Raw genomic sequence first — 24,994 nt, 5'->3', positions numbered from 1 at the left:
ATGATAAAATTGCAGGATAGTAAATTCAATTTTATTAGGCATAATTTATTTTAAAAAAGCAGTCAAGAGGAAACAACATTTTTGTTTCTTTTAAAACAGTTGAATTATGCCCATGAGTGTTTAGCCCAAGTATTAATTGTTTATTCTTCAGTTCACCACCCTTGTTGAACCGCAATCCATTGCTCAAATCCAGGCTCGTAACTGGTTCACTTTGTGGGATCGGTGGTAGAGCTGGTAGTGGGTGAGTGGGTAGAAACTCTACGAGGGAGGTCAGAGACTCCCGGAGCAGCTGATTTTGGAATTTAGAGGCTCAGCATTGGCCGAGGAGATGGCCTGGAGGAAGAGCAAAGGTCCTGGCATTGGCCCAGAAGGTGAGCGAGAAACTGGGACTGGCCCAGAAGGAAATCATAAGTCCCAAGAGGAGTCTGTGATCTTGGTATAGATCTGAGTGAGAGACTCAGGGATTAGCCAAGTAAACGAGCAAAAAGAAGGGAGGCCTGGAGCTGACCAGGTGGGAGGTCAGAGACCCCGATAATGAGAAGAGACTGGATGATCAGCCCTTTATGGTAGAAGGCTGATGTTGCAGAACCCACAATTTCATTAGGCCCTTAGTCCTGCAGTAACTACTATGGTAAAATTGATTGGGAAACTATCTGTGATCGTGTGGGGGGATAAAAAAATCTACAGCCAAACATTAAATGCAGAAATACATTCCTCCTGTTGGATCCTGGAAGGTGGATGGGATGCCACTTGTTACTCGGTATCCATCCTCTGTACAACCTCCTCCACCAGCTCAGCTTTGAGATGAGTGACTGATTCTGACAGCACGGCAGTGGTGCCTGGTTTGTAACGGTACACGCCCTTCCTGTAAGAAACAAATTGGGTTAATAAGACAGGGGATGTCTGTGGGGGGGGGGGGGAGTGAGGTGTGGAATCACACTGTGGGGGTGAGAATTGGAAAGGCATACACAGGACAAGACCATCTGGCTCGTCGTGGCTGCGTCAGGGAACCAATTCGTCCTGTTTCCCTGATCGTTAAGATCTGTCCTCCACTTTTTCCCCTTCAATTATTCATCTGATTCCATCTTGAGTATTAACTGTGCAATCTGCTTCCATCACCCTCACAGGTAATGCATGCTGACAATCCCTTCCTATGCAAAAGAAACCTGTCTACATCCTTCTAATCAAATCAGAGAGGATTGTGCTGGGTAGTCCACAAGTGTCACCATGCCCACAGCTTACTAACCCTAACCACATGTCCTGGGAATGTGGGAGGAACCCGGAGGAAACCCCCATGGTTTGGGGAAATGTATAAATCCCTCACAGGCAGTGGCGAGAATTGAACCCTGAATAGTGATTGCTAGCATCATAAAGCGATGGTGCTACCCACAACGCTGTCGTTCAGGCTCCTTTCTTTCAGAATTTCAATCGTTTCATTACTATGTGGGACAATTATCCTCAACTACCTACATACTGCTCTTATAGTAATGAGAAGGCTGCCAATAGAACTCTCCTTCACCCCTCTCGACCATTTCATCCTCTGGTTTGGTGATCAAGATAGGCAGCATTCCTCCAGCATCAAGTTATAGACATACAGTCCCCTCCTTGCTTTTCTATCCTGTGCTTCTAATTGTTGTCCTCAAATGGTCCCTGCCTTCTGTTGAATAACCCTGGGGGGACTGGGTACTTACCTCTCCCCCTTTTTGCTGGGGCAATCGAATGCACGGAGAAACTCAGCCTTGTTTTTGGTGATGACACAGAGATCGACATTACTTCCAGAGCCGAGGTCACAGAATATCCCGGCCAGAATGGCCTCACGGACCAGCTGCTTGGCTTCTTCCTCCTGGAGATAAGAAATTGTATGGTGAGCGCAAGGATAAATCCCAGAACCCAGAGCTGGAACCACTCAGTGTCCAAGGGTGAGAAAGGTTTAGAGCACAGAGCCAGAGACACTCAGTGTTCAAGAGTGAGAAAGGCCCAGGGCCCAGAGCTGGAGACATTCAGTATCCAGGGGCAGAAAAGGACATAAGAACATAACATAAGAATATAAGAGATAGGAGCAGGAGTAGGCCAATCGGCCCCTCAAGCCTGCTCCGTCATTCAACAAGATCATGGCTGATCCAAGACCAGGGCCCAGAGCCAGAGACACTCAGTGTTCAAGGGCAGGGAAGGCCCAGAGCCCAGAGCTGGGGAGATTCAGTGTCCAGGGACGGAAAAGGCCCAGGGCCCAGAGCTGGAGACACTCAGTGTCCAGCAGCGGGGAAGGCCCAGGGCCTGGGGCCCAGAGCCAGAGACAGTCAGTATCCAGGGACAGGAAAGGCCCAGGGCCCAGAGTTGGGGACATTCAGTGTCCAGGGACGGAAAAGGCCCAGGGCCCAGAGCTGGAGACCCTCAGTGTCCAGCAGCCGGGAAGGCCCAGGGCCTGGGGCCCAGAGCCAGAGACAGTCAGTATCCAAGCTACAGTGACCAAGCAATTAAGTCAAAAATAACCAGAAGTATACAGATGGAGTGACATAAGGTCTAACACTCGGAATCCAGGTAATGGAGTGACCCAGAGCTCAGGGTTAGAATAACCTGGATTGGTGTGACTCAGGGCATAGGACTGGAATAACTTAGGGCTCAGAGCTAGGTTGTTCCAGAGTCTAGGGCAGGAATAAACACAAGAGATTCTGCAGATGCTGGAAATCCAGAGTAACACATACAAATGTGAGTCCAACAGATTGTTGCATCCAAATGATTGTTGGTGCCAGACAGAGTAGTTTGAGTATCTCAGGAACTGCTGATCTCCTGGGATTTTTATGCACAAACAGTCCCAGCGTTTACAGAGAACGGTGTGAAAAAATTTTTAAAAATCCAATGAGCAGTAGCTCTGTGGGCAAAAACACCTTGTTAACGAGAGAGGTCAGAGGAGAATGGCCAGACTGGTTCAGGCTGACAGGAAGGTGACAGTAACTCAAATAACTACAGGTTACAACAGTGGTGTGCAGAAGACAGTCTCAAATGCACACATCAAACCTTGTGGATGGGCTACAGCAGCAGAAGACCATGGACATACACTCAGTTCCGCTTTATTAGGTTTAGGAGGTACCTAACAGATTTGGACTCAGAGCCAGAGTCACCCAAAGACTGGAGGAGTGGAGGAACAGATGGTTTGAGTAAGAGAAAATGGGAGTTGGGGGAATGGCTGGGTATAGGTTGTGGGAGGGGAGTGGGGAGGGAAGAACCTCAAGCTCATTGTGACATCCATGAGTCTCAAGAACTCCACAACTACCTGCTGCTCTTATAGTAATGAGAAGGATTTAGAACCTCTGATGGTTGGGAACAGTGCCTACTCCCAGGTTGCTGGATAGGTTTAGTTCAACTAAAAAGAAACAAGTCGTGTGCAAAATGGATATTATACTAGAGAGGGACTCCCAATCATAATCCAATAAAAAACTTTGTTTGGCTTCAGAGCTTCAAGACTGGATATGGTGGTTTGGCCACAGTAGGTCACTTACCTCCATGTTTGGCTTGTACTGATCCTCTAAAATGGCCATGGCAGCCCCTGACCCAGACCCTGTTGTAGAAGAACACAGCACCAATTAATATCCCGGTAAAGCCCCCAAGTTACAAGCACAGAGCTGACCCGGGTCAGTTTATTCCATTATTTAAAATGCATAAATATGTAAATTTAGATAGGACATTCAAGTTCTGTCTCATGAAATATTACTTTGTACAAATGAGGCTTATAAAATTCTGAGGGGCGTTAACAGGATGGGCAATCAGAAAATCTTCCCCAGGGAGGGCAAGCCGAGAACTAGAGGACAAGGGTTTGAGGCAAGAGGGGAGAAGTTTAAAGCAGAGATGAGGAACATGTCTTCCATATAGAACATGGTGAATTATTTGGAACAAGCTGCCAGAGGAGGCAAATGCAAAAGGTATTTGGATGGGTAAAGAGAAAGTAAAGCCATTGAGGGATATGGTCCTAATGTGGCCAAAGGGATTGGTATGTATAGGGCATAATAGTCGGTATGGACAAGGTGGGCAAATAGATCTTGTTTCTATACTGTATGCTTCTATAACCTGATCGAAATTTATCGAATATTGAAAGACATAGATAGAGTGGATATGGAGAGGACCTTTCCAATAGTGAAGGAGAATAGGACCAGAGAGCACAACCTCAGATTAAAAGTATGTCCCTTTAGAACAGAGATGAGTGAGGAGGAATTTCTTTAACCAAAGCGTGGTTAAGCTGTGGAATTCATTGCCGCAGATGGCTGCAGAGGCCAAGTCATTGGGTATGTTTAAGTTGGAGATGGAAAGGTTCATGGTTAGTAAGGGTGTCAAAGGTTATGGGGTGAAGGCAGAAGAACAGGGTTGAGAAGGATAATAAATCAGTCGTGATGGAATGGCGGAACAGTCTCAATGGGCCGAATGGCCTAATTCTGCTCCTTTGTCTTATGATTTTATGGTTTCCTCATTCGGGGGAGGCACAGTAGTGTAGTGGTTAGCACAAGGCTCTACAGTACCAGAGACCAGGGTTCAATTCCTGCCACTGTCTGTATGTTCTCCCCATGACCATGTGGATTTCCTCTGGGTGCTCTGGTTTCTTCCCTCAGTCCAAAGATGTAGCGGTTGGTAGGTTAATTAATCATTGTGAATTCTCCTATGATTGGGCTGGGGTTAAATCAGGGTTTGCTGGGTGGTACAGTTCCAAGGGCCAGAGGAGCTTGTATCTAATAAATAAATAATTTCTAGTGACTTGTCAGAGGGTTTGGAGGTTCAGTCACTGAGCGCGTTTATACAAAGATCTGTGTTTTTGTAGATATTATGGGAATATGGAATTATACAGGAGGTTGGTGCTGAGATAAAAGAGCAGCCACGATCCCATGGAATGGTAAGGCAGAGATGAGGGGTCTGAGTGGTGTATAATGTCATCAGTACACGTCTTTCCTGCACCCACCCCCTGCATGAAGCGCTGACTCTCCTGGGCTGTCCACAGTGCCCCTGCCCAGTCTGCTTACGGGAGCCTTGCCAGACTTTGTAACAGCAGTCAGAGTTACCAGCTCACCCGTATTAACCTGGATGTCCATGTATCTGTCTGGTTTGCTTACGTTTAACAAGTTTTCAGAGTCTGCCTTACGACAGCTCTGTGCATGGTGTTAACCATTCCTTACCCATGGAGGCGAAGGGCAGTGTGTCTGTGGAACCATGAGGATACACGGCGTATAGGTGGGCCCCTGCGCAGTCCACGCCCCCTACTATCACTGACAGTCCAATGTGCCCCTGGTACCTGCAGAAAGATAACATTGGATTTAAATCAGGGGCTGGTCAACTCTTCGGCATTGACTGAGGAGTCAGGGGTGAGTAAAGTTTGTTGACGGGCAGAAACATCAGTAAGAAGTCGGAAGAACACATACCAGTCCTCAATGAGGGTAGTGCAAAGGGTAGCAACTTCAAATTTCCGAACATCAGCATTTCCGAGGACCCTTCCTGGACCCAATGCATTGACTCAATCACAAAGAAGGCATGCCAAAGGCTCTACCTCACTTGGGACCATCACCAAAGTCCAGCAAAATTCTACATTCTGGCAGGTTGAACCACAGCCTGGTAAGGAGACTCCAAAATGGAGGATCGAAAGTGGCTGTAGACTCAGCCAGCTCCATTATGGGCTCAACCCTCCCCAATCTTGAGAATATCTCCAAGAGGAGCTGCCTCAGTAAGGGGGCACCCACCATTAAATGCCCTCTAGGACATGCCATCGTCTCATCCACCATTAAACGCCCTCTGGGACATGCCATCTTCTCATTACTACCATCAGGGAGGAGTTACAGGAACCTGAAAACGCACCTTCAATGATTTAGAAACAGCTTCTTCCCCTCTGCCATCAAATTTCTGAACAGTTTGTGAACACACGAATACTACCTTGCTATTCCTCTTTTGGGCTATAGTTTATTTTTTTGTAACTCTTTTGTCTTGCGCTGTTCTGCTGCTACAAAACAATGACTTCCCTGACATATGTCAGTGATAATAAATCTGATTCTGATCAAAATTTGAGAGGGGGCCCATCTTTTGTCTTCAGTAGCTCCTGCGTCAAGGATGGGGGGGGGGTCTATAAAAGCCTAGCTAGAACCCTGCTCATCATTTAGGGGCGACTGGGCAGGACTGCTGTGTGCTGCCTTCGGCCAGCTGTGCTCTGGGAAAGAGGATGTTCTGGATAAAGGAAGATCTCGCATCTTCTGTGGGACCATGAAGCTCCCGTGTGCCCCTCTCCCCTGGTCATTGACCTGTGCTGCATCACCCTGGCTCAGTGAAGCTGGGTATTGGAAATCAGGGAAAAGTCACTGAGGAAGTTCAACCCTCTTCCTCCTCAGTACGACGTAGGCAGGATAGACAAAGGTGAATCAATAGATTTCTCGTACTTCCAGAAGTTGACCTCCCCCCTTCTCCTTCACCACTCCTCATTCTTGCTTCCCATTCATACCTTCTCTTCTTACCTGCCCATCGCCTTCCCCTGGTGCTCCTTCCCTCTTCCCTTTCTTCCATGGTCTTCTGTCCTCTCCTGCCAGATCACCCCTTCTCTAACCCTTTCTCTCTTTCACCAATCGACTTCTCAACTCTTTACTTCGTCCCCTCCTCCCCCTCTCCTGGTTCCACCTGTCACCTTGTACTTCTTCCTGCCTTCACCCCACCTTCTTATTCTGACTTATCATTACTCGGCCTGAAACGCTGACTGTTTACTCTTCTCCCGAGACGCTGCCTGCCCTGCCGAGATCCTCCAGCAATGTGTGTGTTGCAGTGGATGTTCTTTGCTTGGATTTTCGGAAGGCCTTTGGGAGAGTCGAGGACCAGAGGGCACAGCCTTAGAATAGAAGGATGTCACTTTAGAAAATAAATGAGGAATTTATTTAGCCAGGGGATGGTGAATCTGTGGATTTCATTACCACAGATGGCTGGGGAGGGTTGATAGGTTCTTATTAGTCAGGGCATCAAAGGTGCAGGGAGAAGGCTGGAGAATGGGGATGAGAGGGAAAATAAATCATCCATGATCAAATGGCAGAGTAGACTTGATAGGGTGAGTGCCCTAATTCTGCTGCAATGCTTTCTGGTCTAATCTTCTCCCCAAGCCCAGTCAATCCCACTTCAGCGCCAATGAGTGAAGAGATCTTCATCCTGTTGTGAGACCGCTCTCGCACCTGAACAGCATCTGTTTCAGCATCCGGTTAACGGTGGCAACTCGAGGCTGGCGCCCGGTCGACAGGCTGTGGAGCTGGATATTGGACGAGATCATATTCATTGTGATGTCAGCGTCAGCTGCCACTCCCGCCCCACAACAGCTGGGAAGAGAGAGAGAGAGAATGCAAGAGAAGAAGTTAATATCACAGGGAGAGGGTGGGAAGTTAATATCACAATGAAAGCTTGTTGGAGAGTGAGAAGTTTGCTTTAGTGGTGGGCAGATTATTGGAACAATTCTGGCAACAAACCTTCATTTAGAAGAGCACAGATCAACCAACAACAATCGTAAGGGATTTGTTAAGGAGAGGTTATGTCCACCTGGAGGAGATTGGCTTTAATTGTCACATGTACACTTTGTACATCGAAACATACAGTGAAATGTGTCACTTGCATCAATCGCATCTAATCAGCGAAGATTGTGCTGGGTCAGCCCACACGTGTTGCCGCACTTCCAGAACCAATATAGCACGCCCACTCAGTTCACTAACCTTCACCCTAACTTTCCGTCTTTGGTGTGTGGGAGGAAACCGAAGCATCCGGAGGAAACGTAAACAGGAGAAAATCTGCAGATGCTGGAAATCCAAAGCAAGAGACACAAAACGCCGGAGGAACTCAGCTGACCAGGCAGCATTTGTGGAAAAGGATAAATAGTCGATGTTTTGGGCCAAGACCCTTCATCGGGGCACATGGTCTCGGCCCGAAACGTCGACTGTTTACTCTTTTCCATAGATGCTCTCTGGCCTGCTGGGTTCTTCTAGCGTTTACGTGTGGCGCCCAGAGGGGAAAACCAGGCAGTCACGGGGAGAATATACAAATTCCTTACAGACGTCAGTGGGAATCAAACGCCCATCTGTGCCCAGGAGGGCGGGAAAGGGAAGCAATCACTAAGGGTGCTTTAGCAAGACTTTTGAATGGGTGACGCACACAGTGGCGAAGATAGGAATTTCAAGGTTTACAAAGTAGAGTGGTAAATCTGATCCAAAAGTTGTTAGTAGAAGACCATCACCACTGGGGTTCATAAGGCTTCTGCTCATTTCCTTTCTTTTTATTTTTATGTATTAATATTTCAGACTTAAATGTGGGTAACAAACTAAAGAAAGTTTGCTGATGGTGTAAAGATTGGCCAGATGGTTGAATGGGCTAAAAGCTCAGGAGCATATTGCCGACCTGGTCAATTGAGCAGCTGGAGATTGAATTTAATCCAGAGGTTTGAGGAATCCAGATAGTCGTTTGAGGAAATAATAAATGGGACTGATGAGCTTACTTGGATTTTCAGAAGGCATGTGACAAAGTGCCACACATGAGGCTGCTTAACAAGATAAGAGTCTATGGTATTACAGGAAAGATACCAGCACAGATAGAGGATTGTCTGATTGGCGGGAGACAAAGAGGCAAAGAGTGGGAATAAAGGGGGCCTTTTCTGGTTGGCTGTTGGTGACTAGTGATGTCCTGCAGGGGTCAGTGTTAGGACTGCTTCTTTTTATGTTATAGGTGAATGATTTGGATGATGGAATTGGTGGCTTTGTGGCCAAGTTTGCAGGTGATATGAAAAGAGATGGAAGGGTAGATGGTGCTGAGGAAGCTGGGGAGTCTGCAGAAGGACTTAGACAAATTGGGAGAATGGGCAAAGAAGCGGTGGATAGAGCATAGTGTCGGAAAGTGTATGGTCATGCACTTTGGTAGAAGAAACAAAAGGGTAAACTATTTTCTAAACAGGGAGAAAATTAAAAAATCAGAGGTGTAAAGGGACTTGGGAGTTCTCGTGCAGGATTACCTAACAGTTAACTTACAGGTTGAGTCGGTGATGTAAGGAAGGCAAAAGCAATGTTAGCGTTCATTTCAAGAGGACTATAATATAAAAGCAAGGATGTAATGCTGAGGCTTTATAAGGCATTGTTTAGACCACACTAGGGGTATTGTGAGCAGTTTTGGGCCCCTTATCTAAGGAAAGATGTGCTGGCGTTGGAGAGGAGGCTCACAAGAATGATTCTGGGGACGAAAGGGTTAATGTGTGAGGAAGGGTTGATGACTCTGGGCCTGTACTTGCTGGAATTTAGAAGAATGAGTGGGGATCACAGCAGAGCAGAATGGCTGGAATTTCTGGAAGCAATTCGGAAAAGGCACAGGATATATATTCTAAAGTATTCTAAAGGAAAGATGACACAACCATGGTTAACAAGAGAAGTCAAAGCCAACATAAAAGCCAAAGAGAGGGCATATAATAAAGAGGCAATTAGTGGAAAGTTAGAGGATTGGGAAGTTTTAAAAACCAACAGGAGGCAACTAAAAAGTCATTAGAAGGCAAAGATGGAATACGAAAGTAAGCTAGCTAATAATATTAAAGAAGATACCAAAAGTTTCTTCAGATACATAAAGTGTAAAAGAGAGACAAGAGTGGAGATCGGACCACTGGAAACGGTGCTGGAGAGGTAGTAATGGGAGACAACGAAATGCTTGACAAACTGAATAAGTATTTTGTGTCAGTCTTCACTGTGTAAGACACTTGCAGTATGGTGAAAGTTCCAGGTGTCAGGAGTCATGAAGTGTGTTAAGTTACCATAACTAGAGAGAAGGTTCTTGGGAAACTGAAAGGTCTGAAAATAGATAAATTACCTGGACCAGATGGTGTACACCCCAGAGTTCTGAAAGAGGTGGCTGAAGAGATCGTGGAGACATTAGTAATGATCTTTCAAGAATCACTAGATTCTAGAGTGGTTCAGGAAGACTGGAAACTGTAGGCCAGTTAGTCTGACCTCAATGGTTGGGAAGGTGTTGGAGTCGATTATTAAGGATGAGGTCTCAGGGTACTTGGAGGCACATGATACAATAAGCCATAGCATGGTTTCCTCAAGGAAAAATCTTGTCTGACAAATCTTCTGGAATTCTTTGAAGAAATAACAAACAGGATAGAAAAAGGAGAATCAGATGATGTTGTGTACTTGGATTTTCAGTAGGCTTTTGACAAGGTGCCACACATGAGGCTGCTTAACAAGTTGCAAGCCCATGAAAGATTCTAGCATGGATAAAGCAGTGACTGACTGGCAGGAGGCAAAGAGTGGGAATAAAGGGAGCCTTTACAGGCTGGCTGCAGATGTCTAGTGGTGTTCCACAGGGATCTGTGTTTGGACCGATTCTATTATGTTATATGTCAATGATTTTGGTGATGGAATCGATGACTTTATTGCAAAGTTTGCTGATGATATGAAGATACATGGAGGGTAGGTAGTTTTGAGGAAGTAGAGAGGCTACAGAAGGGCTTAGCAACACACACAAAATGCTGGACGAACTCAGCACACCAAATAGCATCTATGGAAAAAAGTCCAGTTGACATTTCAGGCTGAAGCCCTTCAGCAGGACTTAGAGAGATTATGAGAATGGGCAAAGAAACGACAGATGGAATACAGTGTCGGGAAGTGTATGGTCATGCACTTTGGTAGAAGAAATGAAACAGTTGACCATTTTCTAAATGGAGAGAAAATACAAAATAAATAAGATGCAAAGGGACTTGAGAGTTCTTGTGCAGGATTCCCTGAAGGTTAATTTGCAGGTTGAGTCAGTGGTGAGGAAGGCAAATGCGATGTTAGCCTTAATTTCAAGAGGATGAGGATATAACAGCAAGGATGTAATGTTGAGACTTTATAAAGCACTGGTGAGGCCTCACTTGGAGCATTGTGAGCAGTTTTGGCCCCTTAGGGAGGATTTGTTGAAACTGGGGAGGGCTCAAAGGAGGTTTTTGAAAATGATTCCAGGATTTAATGGCATGTCTTATGAAGAGCGTTTGATGGCTCTGGGCCTTTTCACTAGAACGCAAAAGAGTAAGGTGTGACCTCATCGAAACCTATCAAATGGTGAAAGGCCTTGAGACAGTGGATGTGGAGAGTATGTTTCCTGTGGTGGGAGAGTCTGGGACCAGAGGACACAGCCTTAGAATGGGGGGGGGGGGGGTCCTTTTAGAACAGAAATGAGGAGGAATTTCTCTAGCCAGAGAGTAGTGAATCTGTGGAATTCTTTGCCACAGGCAGCCGTGGGGGCCAAGTCTTTATGTATATGTAAGGCAGAGGTTGATAGATTCTTGATTGGTCAGGGCGTGAAGGGATATGGGGAGGAGGCAGGAGATTGGGGCTGAGAGGAAAACTGGATCAGCCATGATGAAATGGCAGAGCAGACTCAATGGGACAAATGCCCAAATGTCCTAATTCTGCTCTTATATCTTATGGTCTTATGATCTCATTTAGACCTATCGAATTTTGAAAGGCCTGAATAGAGTGGGTAAGGAAGGTGTTTCCTATAGAGGGTGAGTCTAGGACCAGGGGGCACAGCCTCAGACTAGAGGGACAAACTTTTAGAACAGAGATGAGAAGGAATTTCTTCATCCAGAGGGTGGTGAATCTGTGGAATTCATTGGCAGAGAGGGCTGTGGAGGCCAAGTCATTGGGTACACTTAAAGCAGGATTCTTGATTAGTCAGGGCGTCAAAGCTTACGGGGAGAAAGCTGGAGAATGGGGTTGAGAGGGATAATAAATCAGCCATGATGAAATGGCAGAGCAGGCTCCATGTGCCAAATGGCCAAATTCTGCTCCTATGACTTATGGTCTTACAATGAATTGTGGAAGTTGCAACTGGGCAAATTGAATGATTTTGATTAGTATGGAGGGAGAAATATACATTATCAGACCCTCAGTTATAATAGGAGAGGTAAATAAAAAGTTCAAAACAGCCTGCTGGATGTTTTTATTTATATAGAAGGAAAATAGAAACATAAGAGACTAAAGATACTGGATTCTGGAGCAACACACATTGTAACAGAGGAAATCAGCGGGTCAGGCAGCATACATGTAGGGGTATCTACTGTGAATGCCCACAAGAAAATGAACCTCAAGGTAGTATATGGTGACATGCACAGTACATGCTGGGATAATGCATTTAGTTTGAACTTAGTTTTGAACTCTGAAATGGACAGCTGACATCTGGAGTCAAGAAGGGAGAAAACACTGGCAGGTGATAGGTGGATCCAGGTACGGTGGGGGGAGCGAAAGGCTGATGGAGGAAGGAGGAGTGGAAGTAGATGATAGAGACTGGGAGGTGATGGGCAGAGGCAACACAGGGCTGTAGGTGATGGAGTCGGAAAGGAAAGGAAGGTCGATCATGGAACCAAATAAGGGAGACGAGAAGAGCAGACGTCCCAGTGGAAGAAGAGTGTGAGTGATGGTCTAGAGAAGTTGATGGAGGAGCAGAAAGAGATAGGGTGATGAGGGCTGGGATGGGTGTAGGAAGAACTGGGTAGATCAGGAGCAGAGCGAAAAGGAACAGGAGAATTCAATATCCATGTCATTGGACTGAAAACTATCCCAGTGGAATCTGAGGTGCTTTTAGTTGCTTGAGTTTAGCCTCGCCCTGGCAGTGGAGAAAGCCGAGGGTGGACGTGTCAGTGTGGGAATGGGGAAGAGAATTAAAATGGCTAGTTATCTGGAGCTCCAGACAGCTTGGATGGAGGTGAAAGGACAAGAGTTACACACTTGTGGTGACAGGGGAGAAGTTCCTGGGTGGGGGGGGGGGGGGGGGGGAGAGGGGAGAAAACAACCAGGAAGTCATGGAGGGAGTTGAAAGAAGAAGGGCAGAGAAGTTGAAGGTGACAGTGGGAGCAAGTTGTGAAGAATGAGGTATTGGGTGCATTTGCTGGTGGGGTGATAGGTGAGGACTATGGGCACTCTGTCGGAGGGGGAGTAGTGAGGTCAGAGCAGAAGTGTGAGAAATAGAGCAGATACGGATGAGAGCTCCAGCAGCTGGGAGGGAAATCTTGTTTTCTGAAAGTTCTGACGTCCAGCAATGGAAGGCCTTGCTTTGAGAACAGATGCGATGGAGAGGGAGGAACTGAGGTAAAAAGGAACAGTGTCCTTTCAAGCAACTGGGTGAGAGGAGGTGTGGTTAAGGTACCTGTGGAAGTCAGTAGACAGACTGTCTCCTGAGAGGGAACTGTGTACAACGCTAGTTAGCTTTGGGACTAGCACAGTAGCTTAATGCTATTACAGCACCGCTGACCCACGTTCATTTCTCGCTGTTGTCTGAAAGGAGTTTGTACATTCTCACCACAACTGTGTTGATTTCCTCTGGGAGCTCTGGTTTCCTCCCACATTCCAAAGACATACAGGTTCTTCGGATAATTGGTCACATGCATGTAACTGAGCAGCAGGGGCACGTTGGGCTGTAAGGGACTGTTAGCATGTTATATCTCTAAATAAAACTAAAGACTTAAACACTGTCTTTAGTTTTGGTCTCCTCTTCATGGAAAACATGTGATTGTACCAGAGAAAGTTCAGAGAAAATTTATGGGGATGTCACCAAAACTGGAAAACTGTAGTTGTGAGGAAAGTTGGATTAGCTTGGCTTGTTTGGAGCAAAGGAGGGTATGAGGAGATGTCATTTTATAGTATGGCCACTAGAGGGGGTGATTTAACGGATGTCAATTTGTGAATCCCAAGAACAAGACTTACTAAATGTTTGAAGCGATATGGTGTATCTTGATGCAATCCTTTGCAGCCACGACCATGTCATCTGTTGACCGGGTATCAGATCCCAAAATCACCCCATCCTACACAACAAAACACAGGAACTAGTCAGTCATTGGTTGCACCACAGCCTGGAATGGAAACACCAATGCCCTTGAACAGAAAATCCTGCAAAAAGTAGTGGATACGGCCCAGTCCATCACAGGCAAAGCCCTCCCCACCATTGAGCACATCTACACAGAGCAGTATCACAGGAAAACAGCATCCATCACCAAGGACCCTCCCACCACCCAGGCCACACTCTCTTCTCACTGCTGCCATCAGGAAGGAGGTACAGGAGCCTCAGGACTCACACCAGCAGGTTCAGGAACAGTTATTACCCTTCAACCATCAGGCTCCTGAACCAGAGGGGATAACCTCACTCACCACAACTCTGAACTGTTGTTTCACTAATGGCCTACCCGGCCACTCCCCGGCCCCCCAGGCACAGAGCACTCATGAACCTTGCAGCCTTGTTTTAGTTTCAGGGCTGATCATTAATGGCCTAACATTTCAAGGACTCTTCATCTCATTTTCTTGATATTTACTGTCTATTTATTTATTAATGGTTTTTTATCTTTTTGTCTTTGCACATTGGTTGTCTGTCTGTCTTGTTGTGGACGGGTTTTCATTGATTCTATTGTATTTATTGTGAATGCCCGCTAGAAAATGAATCTCAGGATGGCATATATGTACTTTGATAATAACTTTACTTTGAACTCATTCACCAAGCCCTGTCACGCTGCCCAGGGCAAACTGAGAATCCAAAGATGCCAAAACAGAGCTCTGTTAATTTCATGTCAATTACAGCCTCCGGTTCACCCAGGGTGAAAGATTTGACACAAATTGGGCATTGTTCCCTATTCTGGTCATTTTTTTTGGGGGGGGGTGCAAATATGTATTGCCCATCCCTATCAGCCACTTTAAAAGTTGTAAAGAGCTAAGTTCTCGAACCACTGCGATCCCTCTAATGAAGAGTCGCACACTCACACTTGCTGTGAGGGATGGCAACGTTGGTCCAAGTCAAGTATAACTTGGTGCACCTGTAGCCCTTGTTCTTCTTGGCCGTAGAGGCTGCAGGTTTGGGAGGAGTTTTCATTTCACCCGGCCAAATAACTGCAGTGCATTCTGAGGACAATGCACACATTCAGATGGCATGTGCCATCTGTGGAGATGTTTTAAGATGGCTGGTGGACTACAATTGTCCAGGCTGTTTTATCCTGAAGCTGAACTCACGCAGGCAAATGGAGAATATTCCATTACACTTTGTACACGATGGAAAGGCTTTGGGGTATCAATAGGAGAGTCGCTTACTAGAGGATACCAAGTCTCTGATGTGCCCTTGTGGCCACAGTATTTACAGTATGTGGTTGGTCCAGGTGAGTTTCTAGCCAGTGATGGCCCCAGGATATTAACAATAGTGCTATTTAATACCTAAGTTGGGTGGTTAGAATATCTGCTGCGACACACGCAACATGCTGCAGGAACTCAGTAAGTCAGGCAGCATTTGTGCAAATGAATAAACAGTCGACGTTTCGGGCCGAGGCCCTTCTTCAGGACTGGAAAGGGAGGGGGAGGACACCAGAATTAAAAGGTGGTGGGGAGTGGAAAGAGGATAGCTGGAAGGTGATAGCTCACCTCCAGGGACTCTGTCCCACCAGTGGAGCAGGACATAGCCTGTGATTGTGATTGGAAGATCTGCAGGAAATTCAAGCTGATGTAGGCCAGACCATGTAGCAGCTCCCTTTTGCAGGAACCACTCCATAGATGTTTATCAACTAGGACATTTGCACTTTTGGTAGGCCATTAGTGAAACAATATTTACAACAAACTGCTAGTGTTATGTTCATCTTTACTGATGACCTTTTGCCATCTGATTCAAGAATGTTTCCCAATTTAAAGCCCACAGCCGCCATGGTTGGATTTGAGCTCATTTCACCAGATCATTAGTGCAGTTGGCCACAGTGCTAATGTTCGACTTAACGCCTGTACCATCGTTGTACTTTGCCATATCCTGCCCTGGAGATCCCAACCATGACGGGAGTTGGAAATAACTCGGAAAGTGTGCAGCTCGGGTGGCTGATGGTTGGGTTGAGTTGTTCTCCAATCTTGGCAATTCATTTGCAAACGTTTCAACGCCATACGAGGAGACATCATCAGGGCACAGTTAGTTTATGGCGTGTCCTATGATTGCTTGGCCTTTATATACTTATCAATCAACCGATTGGTCATCATTATGGAAACTCAATTGACATACAGAAGCAACTGCGAGCAAAATTCCAGACCACAACTCACAGAGTTTGCCACGCAACCAATCAGTGACGAGACCCCCTCCCTACATCACAGTTGAATTTCCATGATGATGACCAATCAGCGGATAGATAAACATATAAAGGCCAAGCATTCGGAGGACACACCACAAATTAACAGGCACTGATGATGTCTCCTCATATAGTGACAAAATGCTTGCAAATGGATTACCCTGGGGGTATTAGCGACTGGTGCTGTGGGTGAACAGTTACCTTGAAGATGACACCAGCAATGGTAGTCCCTGTCTTCTTTGGTTTTGGAGGGTTGAAGCCCACCTTCTGTAGGCCTCCCTCCAACTCAGTATTCCTGAAAGACACAATAGGTTTGAAACAGACACAGGGAGTGAGTTAGGGAGAGAATGAGCAAGGTGGGCCAAATCTGCAGACTTGTGTCGGGATCACACAGGAACATTTACCCTGTGAGCTCTTGGCCCTAATCATTGACTCCTGATAGAGGGCTCGTCGCATGGTGGTGGGGACGCGGTAATGAAACAACAGAATTCAGCTATGGCGTGCATCTGCTCCCACCCCAAACCAATCCGCAGCTCACAATTAAATAAGCTGAGGGTGCTTACGGGTAGAGTCAGAGATGAGTGAATTCACAGTGATGAGGGATTGCTTCAAATGACAGTCAGTGCCTTCAGAAAGGGAGCTTTTGGTAGCGAAGGAGGGAGGTTGGAAAATGGAGGAATGAAGGGGAGGGAGGTGAAAGGACGACAAAGACCGAAGAGGCGCTGTGGGGTGGGAGGGAAGACGAGTTGGGGCGGGGAGGGGGGAACTTAGAAAAAACAATTAACATACAAATGGGGCACAGGAAAATTCAGGACGATTAGTGCTTTTCGCATTTAAGAATGCATTTGCTGTGAGAGGCAGAGGCTCATTCATGTCTGAACAAAACTCCTTCCTTGACTTGGCTGCTCTTGCAGAACTGCCTTGTTTCAGTTTCACTTTCAAAAAAAAATGTATTCAAAATGTTCAGCAAAACAGCAGCTGCTCCCCAATCTGAAGCCCCCCCCCCCCACTCCCCGGCCCCCCAGGCACAGAGCACTCATGAACCTTTCAGCCTTGTTTTAGTTTCAGGGCTGATTATGGACAGAGGCAGGGGGCACTGGAGAGAGAGAACATCAAACTGACAGCAGTCTCGCAGCTATACTTCCTTTACTTTTTGCTCTGGGCTGCAGTCAGAAATTCACCCACTTGCCACCAGGTTCTGCCCCTCTGCCCCACCGCCCACCCTATCTCCTCACCTGGTGCAGTTCTCAAAGCTGAACCCTCCTTCAGGGGGATGAAGGAGCTTCTTTCCCTTCAACATGTTCACCCGATGGCACTGCCTTCCCCTTTGCTCGAGGTTTCACTTTCAGAACTCAGAACAAAACCTCGTGTGATTGGGCCACAGGCCTTATCAGAAACTATTTTGAAATTGCAGAGAAATGGGAGCTCGGACTTATGCAAATTTATCCGCTTCTTTCAAAACCCCTCCAACAGACCCCAGTCCCTGCCCGGGGGCTTGTCTCCCTCCTGAAGCAGCTTTGGGAGTGACTGAAGAAGGGGATGTGAAGCCCAGCCCCAGCTGGGAGTGAAGGGAGCTGAGCTGGGTTACCCTGACCAGGCCATTCCTGAGTTAAAGGTGGCATTAACTGCGAGACTTTTCAACACTGCCTCTGCAAATCGGTGCATTGGTGCTGGGGCGCCATGTAACGTAGAGGTTAGTGTAATGTTACCATAGTGCCAGCGACGCAGGTTCAATTCCACCGCTGTCCATACGGGGTTTGTATGTTTCCCCCGTGACCAAATGGGTTTCCTCCAGGTGCTCCAAAGAAATACAGGTTAATTGGTCTCATGGGTGTTAATGGGTGCCACAGGCTTGTTAGGATTATAATTTTATTTCTTACATCCACCTCACAACGTGAGGGAGTAAAAATCTTTCTGTTACATCTCCGATGCTATGTACAAGCAATAAAGAAGGGAAATGTGGGAAGATATTGCCCAGACACTAGGGCTGTATACACAATAGTCCTGTATACCTGTATGTACAGTCAGATATACAATCAGGTCAATGTGTATTGATCAGTCTGCTGGCCTGGTGAAAGAAGCTGTCCTGGAGCCTGCTGGTCCTGGCCTTAATGCTGTGGTACAGTTTGCCAGGTGTGACAGGCTGAATGGCCTGTAATTGTGCTGTATTTCCACATAATATTTTTTAAAAATCTGATACCTGGGTGGTATGAGAGTGTAGACGCTGGATTCTGGAGCAACAAACAACCCGCTGGAGGAACTCAGCAGGTTGAGCCATGGGTTCTCTGTGGGTGGTGGTGGGGGAAATAGGGAATGTCGACATTTCAGACTGAACTCCTGTGTCAAGACTGTGGGAAGTGTATCGGACCTCCCCAGAGCTTCTCCAAAGACTTTGTCCTTAACGTGGAGAAGAGCTTGCTGTTACTCCAGCCGATCTCTCAGGCTGCTCTGCAGCAAGCTGATGCTGCACACACGACAGGAACCAAGCACAACACCCCGTGCGTTCAAAATTCAAGATTCAAGAATGTTTATTATCAAAGAATGTATAAATTATACAACTTCGAGACCTGTTTGTTCACAAAATGTATGTTTGGGAACTGTAGTGTTACTAATTACTAAGCTATTTTGTTGTTAACAGATGATACTTCTGCTTCAGATTCATTTTATTTCTCACGTGTACATCGGAGCATACGGTGAACGCATCGTTTGCATTAACAGCCAACACAACCCAAGGATGTGTTGGGGGGGGGGGCTCCAAGTGTTACCCACCCATTCCAGCGCCAACTTGGCAAGCCCACAATGCTTGGCAGAACAGCACAGATCACAATAACAGCAGCAAAACAAGCCCAATTTCTCCCTGACACCCACCCACCCCAACACATACACAGTCCCCCAACCCTAGAACGGGCTGTCCGGCCTCCTGTGGATTCACAGACATTAAACTTTGACTTCCTCAGTGGACTGGCGGAATCAGGGCTCCGGCCATTGGGCTTGACCTCTGACTGACCTCCAGGTGTTGATCTTCCATATTGACCCCAGGACTTGCCATTGGTGAGGACCCTAAACTCCAGGCCTTGACTCTGGACTCTCTGATGACCAGAACCTCAAATACTAGGCCTCTAACTCTGGTCTGTTTGCCTCCTTCTGTTCTGTCCTCTCCCTCCAACATATTAAAGCATAGCCTGATCCGTTTGTTACTGGTGATGCTTTCCAAAGGCCCAGTGGAAGGTGGCTGAATGATACTGAGAGATAGGGCAGGGGGAAATTGACTCCTAGTCAGTCCATAGTTACACACACAAACTGCTGGAGGAACTCAGCAGGTCAGGCAGTATCAATGGAAATGAACGAAGAGACGTTTCAGGCCAAGACCCTTCCTCAGGACTGAGAAGAAAGTGGGGGGGGGGGGAACACTGGAATAAAAAGGTGGGGGAGAGGAAGGAGGCTGGCTGGAAGGTGAAAGGTGAAGCCAGGTGAGTGGGAAAGGTCAAGGGCTGGAGAAGAAGGAATCTGATGGGAGAGGAGAGTGGATCATAGGAGAAAGGGAAGGAGGGGACACAGGAGTAAGTAGTAGGCAGGTGACAAGAGGTACAAGGCCAGAGTGGGGAACAGAAGAAGAGGGGAGGGGAAGGGATTTTTTTTTAAACCGAGATCGGGTTGGAGGCTACCCAGACGGAATAAAAGGTGTTGCTCCTCCAACCTGAGGGGGGCCTCATCTTGGTACAACAGGAGGCCATGGCCTGACATGTCGGCACGGGAATCGGAATTAAAACGTTTGGCCACCGGGTGAATCCATCATCACTTATTCCTGGTGGGGGACAGTCCAACTCCGTCTCATTATTCCTGCTTCCACGGGACGCCACTGCTCAGAAGGTGGAATTTCAGGACGAGGATTGCGCCCAACCAAGCAACCGGCGTCGCTGGCGCTCAGATCACCGAGGATAGCCGTTCATGGGTCACCTCACATCCCAAACTCTCTAATGCACTGGGCACTCCCGACCCCAGGCCCAATGGGATGCTGCAGTCTGATTCAAAAAGGCACTGCATCAGTGCACGTTTCCAGGGAACCAGCAAAATACCAGGGGGAGTTTTGAACCTACCATGGGAATGATGAAGAGGCGGTCGCATTTTCCCCGGCTGCAGAGCGGCTACTGAGCATGCACAACTCTCGGTCGCTACTAACAACCAAAATTAAGTAATCTACCTCTTCCCCAAAAAGCAAACTTTCCCAAAGAAACGACGTGTCACAAAAGAAGGCACTTAACAATAAACCCGCTTTAATTTCCTTATAGAACATACGACCATTAAGCCAGTGCAAGCTCTTGGCAAGGATCAGGCACTTGGTTTCCCCAAAGCCCAGCATTAAAACACTTACTGCCCCAAACCTCTTCAAATATTGAAAATATTTCACGATATAGTGTATTCTACCCAGAACTGGTAGTGTCGTTCTTTGGGATTAAATCCCCAAACTCTTCCAAGGAAAGAACCGAGCTTAAATGCTACCATTTCACAGAAATGAGTAATTACCCCGGAGCAGATCACGGAGGCCCCGATGCCCTTGACCATCCCGCTCCCATCAGAGGAGGGTCACAGGTCGCGTCGAGGGCCGACTGTCTGGCAGGTTTCCAACACACAAGTCACCAAAGAACGTGCCGAGGCGCGAACAGCCCCAGATATGGAGGAGTTCCGGGAACCATTGTGCAGCGCAGGGGATAAATGTCATCCTAGGTAGGGGGTGGGGATTTTTAAAATTTAGTTTGTGTTAATCATTGTTATTGTCTCAGTGTTTTGTTGTATCGTTTTGTTTTAAATTGGGTCGGAGTTCCCGGTTTGGAAATCCCCGGCACTGAGGTAAAATCCCCTTTACCAAGGGACCACAGCTGAAGCACAGCGTCCAGCAATTACCATTAATCGATCGATTTACAGTCACCGCCAGTTGTCAATATGACAAAACAACACAAATACTCCGTATTTCGGGCTCCAGTCTACCAGGGTCTCTTCGGGGTCCAAGTGCCCGGCACACCGGCAGTGTCCTTACGGGGAATGGCGTAGGGAGAAGAGTTGAAACTTATTAGGATATCTGGCCCTTTGCCCTCTCTCTCTTCACTGCCTGCGGTGTGCCGACAGGGAGGAGGGGGTGGAAGCGGGCCGTGGGGTTAATGCCAGCGTTGTATTACGCGGCGGAGTTAATGCCAGCTGTTAACTAGAATCCAACTACGATCCCTCCCTTCCCGCAGCTCACTGGAATGGAGGTCAACCTGGAAGACAGGTAGACCCAACCCACGCCAGGGGAGCCTGTGGTGTGTGGCGCCCAGCACAAGATAAAGCTGCTCCCTGAGGAGTCAAAATCCCCCTCGCTGCCCGGTTGAGCAACCCCCTCTGCAGAGCCACAGCTCCAATCAATTACAGTAACATTAATCATCGATTTACAATCACAGACACTTGTCAATATGACAAAACAACACAAAGACTTGGGAAGTGCTTTTCTGACATGCCCTGGGTATATAAGCGTCTCCGCTGTCTCCCTCGGCGAGGTTCAGAATTGCCAGGGTCTCCACAGGGTCCTGGTGCTGGGAGATCTACCTTGTTTTGCTGAGAGCCAACTGGAGGTGGTGTGGGGTGGGTTCACAGTGTGGGTACGTTGTCCTTTACACTCCCCCCTCTTTCCTCGGAGGCACTGCAGTAGTTCGGGCTCCTCGGTCTGGCGTACCGACAAGAAGCAGAGGGCTTCCTGGAGACCGTGGGTGTAGCCGTCGTTGTAATCCTGCAGGGGCTGTCTGGCCTGGGATCTGAAGGCTGGAAAGAGACAGACGAAAGTTAGGCCTCGGGAGCAACGCTTGGAGTCAAACATTGAGCAAGTCTTTCTGGCCAATAATGCTCCCAACCAAATCATTGACACAGATAATGTGGCCATGATCACAGTGCTGTTTGTGGGAGATTGCTGTGCACCAAGTATCTCCTTCCTTTCTGACTTTATAGGAATTTCCTTGTTTTATTTGTTTCTTTTCAGTTGCGAGCCAAAGTTCATACAGAAAGCAGGAGCAGGAGAAGGTCAACTGGCCTTTCCCACCTTTTCATATGACCCCAAATTATCTATGCTGGACTTGGCTCCTCTTATCTGCCATGTCTCAATGGCCCTCTTCTCCTTGATCTATCAAATATTCATCCAGCTCAACTTTAAACACCTCTAATGATGCAGCTTCCTCTGTACCCAGGGTACAGAACCCAAGAGGTTGCTATGTACTTAAGTTTTAACTTTTTCTTTGGCAGTGATGTCCCCTGTCTGAGACGGTCACAGTAGGGGGAACATCACAACTTCTGCTCTCTCAGGCTCCCTTAGGATGAAGTATTTTTGAAGAAGGAGGCCCTTCATTCTTCTAAACTCTAGGAAAAACAGGTTCAAACCATTTACCCTGTCTTGGTAGGACAACCCTCTCATCTCAAGAATTAGGCTTTGTAGTACTTCAAATCTTTTTTTTCAGGTAAGGCGACTGGGACTCTGTACAGTACTCCAGGTGCGAACTCACCAACACCTGTATAATTGATCAAACTCCAATCCCGTTATAATAATGCCTTCTTAATAATTTGCTCTACTTGCCTGCGAGCTTTTTGTGATTCATGCACTGGAACATCCAGATCCCTCTGAACTTTACCAACTTGCAGTATCTCCCTTTTGATAATCTGCACTCTGATCTCTCGCTGACGTGCTGGACCTCACGCTTCCCACGTTAAGCTCATTCACTCAGTCCCACAGAATTCTTATCACAACACGCTCTTCCACACATTCTTATCTCATCGGTAAATCTCATTTCATTCCCTCTTCCAGGTCATTAATGTAAGTGGTGAATAACTGTGGGACAAGAACTGATCAGCAGTAGTCTGCTAGTTATTTCCTTCTGTTCTGAAAACAACCTGTATATTCCAACTCTCTGTTTTCTATACGGCAGCTAGTTTACAACCATTCTAACATAACTCCTCTAACACCACTGGCTTTTCATTTATACATCAGCTTCCGATATGACACCTTGTCAAATTCCTTTGGAAATCTAAATATATTACATCTACAGATCTCCCCCAATCAAGTCTCCCGATGCAGCCTCAAACACTTCAAACAAAATTTTCAGTCATGATTTACCTTTCATAAAACCTTGCTAACTAAGTTTTATTAGATTCAACTTTCCTAAATGAGTAAATAGTTCCTCTTTGATTATTGAATCTAGCATCCTGCCATTTAAAGCTGATAAACAAACTGACCTGCAGATTCCTGGCTTTTAATTTTTTTGAACATGAGCATCATGCTGGCTGTTTTCCAATATTTTGCTACCCTGCAGAAGTTTAACCTCCCTCAGAGCCAGGTGCCATATTCAGTTTGGTACCTCAGTGATTGGGAGAAGCTGGAATAGTCTGGGAAACACTCACCAACAAGGTAGTGATGCCTCAGGAAGCTCACACATCTTTCCAAGATCTCGGCTTTCCCCAGTCTGCAGTTGGGCTCGGAGTGAAACTCTCTCTCCAACAATCCCTTCAGCTGCACGATGCTTCTGTTGATGCGATCTCTGCGGCGTTTCTCCACCGCGGGTTTCATCAGCTGCAGGACAAGGGGAGAGACACAGCTCAGCAAGGGATTGGCAGGCAACCCCCCACCCCCACAAAACCTGCCCTCTCGCCACCTCCTTCTGGCTCGGAAACACCAGCCCCTGAACCCCCTCCGTCTCAGCCTCACTTACCCCACATGGCTCTCTGCAGCTGACCCTGGGTTTGGTGCCTTTCCTCAGGCGCTGACTGGCACCGGTGCCCGGAGACATGTCTGTGGGGCTGAGCGTGAAGGTGAAGCCCACCGTGGACTGTGTGAGTGAGAGGCACTGACTGATCCAGCTCCCTGAGGCCGGCCTGGGCAGCTGCTGTATTTAAAGGCCAGTATTAGCATGACAAAGTGTGGGGCTCTGCTCCCACTCGAGTTCCCACACTCACCAGCCAATCCCCCAACTCACTGACAGCACAATAGACGTGTGCCCGGCTACACGGGGAATTAGTGACGGGATCTGCCTCTGTATTGTGGGCAGGGCGGCCTGAATCTCTGAGGGCCATCTGGACAGCAAGTGTGTCTCACAAATCCCAGGATATTAATGTGGGCACATCCTGGGAAAGTGGCTGGAGTTGGGAGCGAGGGACAAGCTCCCATATCAGAATGAGCAGTGTTGCTCTTTAACATCTGGCTCTGGAGAGTCTGGCATTGTTTAAAATACAATCATGTGCCAATTATAGTGGCTTTGTTTTGCTGTGTTAAAGTGTCTGACATCTCACAGATGGGCAGAGCGGCCACAGGGACGGGAAACTCATCAGCAGCTACAGAGGATCAGAAGCAGAATCATGTTTTTTATCTGTGACATAAGTCCTGAAATTTGTTGTGTGCCAGCAGTAAAGTGCAGTCACAACTATAAGGTATAGTAAAAAGGTAAATAAATAGTGTAAAAGAGAAATAACGAGGGTTTGTTCATGAGTCGGTTCAATGTGGTTCCTGAGCGAAGTTATTTAGTGTGGGTAACTTCACTCATTCAGCTTTGAACTGATTCCACAATCTGCAGTATCACTTTCAAGGACTCTACCATTCAGGTTCTCAGTATCAATCAATCGTTCATTTATCCATCCATATGTCTATTTATCTATTTATTTATGTTTATTTATTTTCCATTTAACTTCCATTTATCTATCTATCTATTCTTCCATTTATTTATTTATTTGCATAACGCATCTTCGTTTGCATATTGGTTGACGGTCATTGTTTATGTATAGGTTACATACATTCTATTTTAGTTCTTTGTTTTCTTGCAAGTCCCTACAGGACAATGAATCTCTGGGTTGTATATGGTGATGTAAACAGTACGTACTGGGATAATAAATTTGACTTGAAGATTT

General features: G+C 46.9%; 1 protein-coding gene across 1 annotated transcript; it reads right to left on the bottom strand.

The window, feature by feature from the left end:
* Positions 1-9: 9 nt before the first annotated feature.
* LOC140718381 (proteasome subunit beta type-7-like) lies at positions 10-17,431 on the bottom strand. Its single transcript, XM_073032025.1, has 8 exons — positions 17,317-17,431; positions 16,283-16,376; positions 13,707-13,804; positions 7,176-7,316; positions 5,157-5,272; positions 3,498-3,556; positions 1,692-1,843; positions 10-865 (listed from the first exon to the last, which is right to left on the bottom strand). The coding sequence occupies exons 1-8, from the start codon at positions 17,379-17,381 to the stop codon at positions 754-756; spliced, it is 837 nt and encodes a 278-aa protein (XP_072888126.1). The 5' UTR covers positions 17,382-17,431; the 3' UTR covers positions 10-753.
* Positions 17,432-24,994: the final 7,563 nt, after the last annotated feature.

The sequence above is a fragment of the Hemitrygon akajei genome, chromosome 29 (genome assembly GCF_048418815.1).
Source record: "Hemitrygon akajei chromosome 29, sHemAka1.3, whole genome shotgun sequence".
Taxonomy (NCBI): domain Eukaryota; kingdom Metazoa; phylum Chordata; class Chondrichthyes; order Myliobatiformes; family Dasyatidae; genus Hemitrygon; species Hemitrygon akajei.
Note: the sequence above shows the minus strand (reverse complement) of the source record. Positions and strands in the feature narration are given on the sequence as shown.

Coding starts and splice junctions, on each gene's coding strand:
- LOC140718381 (XM_073032025.1), bottom strand. CDS start 17,381: ATGTTGAAGGGAAAGAAGCTCCTTCATCCCCCTGAAGGAGGGTTCAGC. Junction 3,557..5,156: donor ACTGCCCTTCGCCTCCATGG/GTAAGGAATGGT, acceptor CTTCTACAACAG/GGTCTGGGTCAGGGGCTGCC. Junction 1,844..3,497: donor AGTACAAGCCAAACATGGAG/GTAAGTGACCTA, acceptor TCTTATCTCCAG/GAGGAAGAAGCCAAGCAGCT.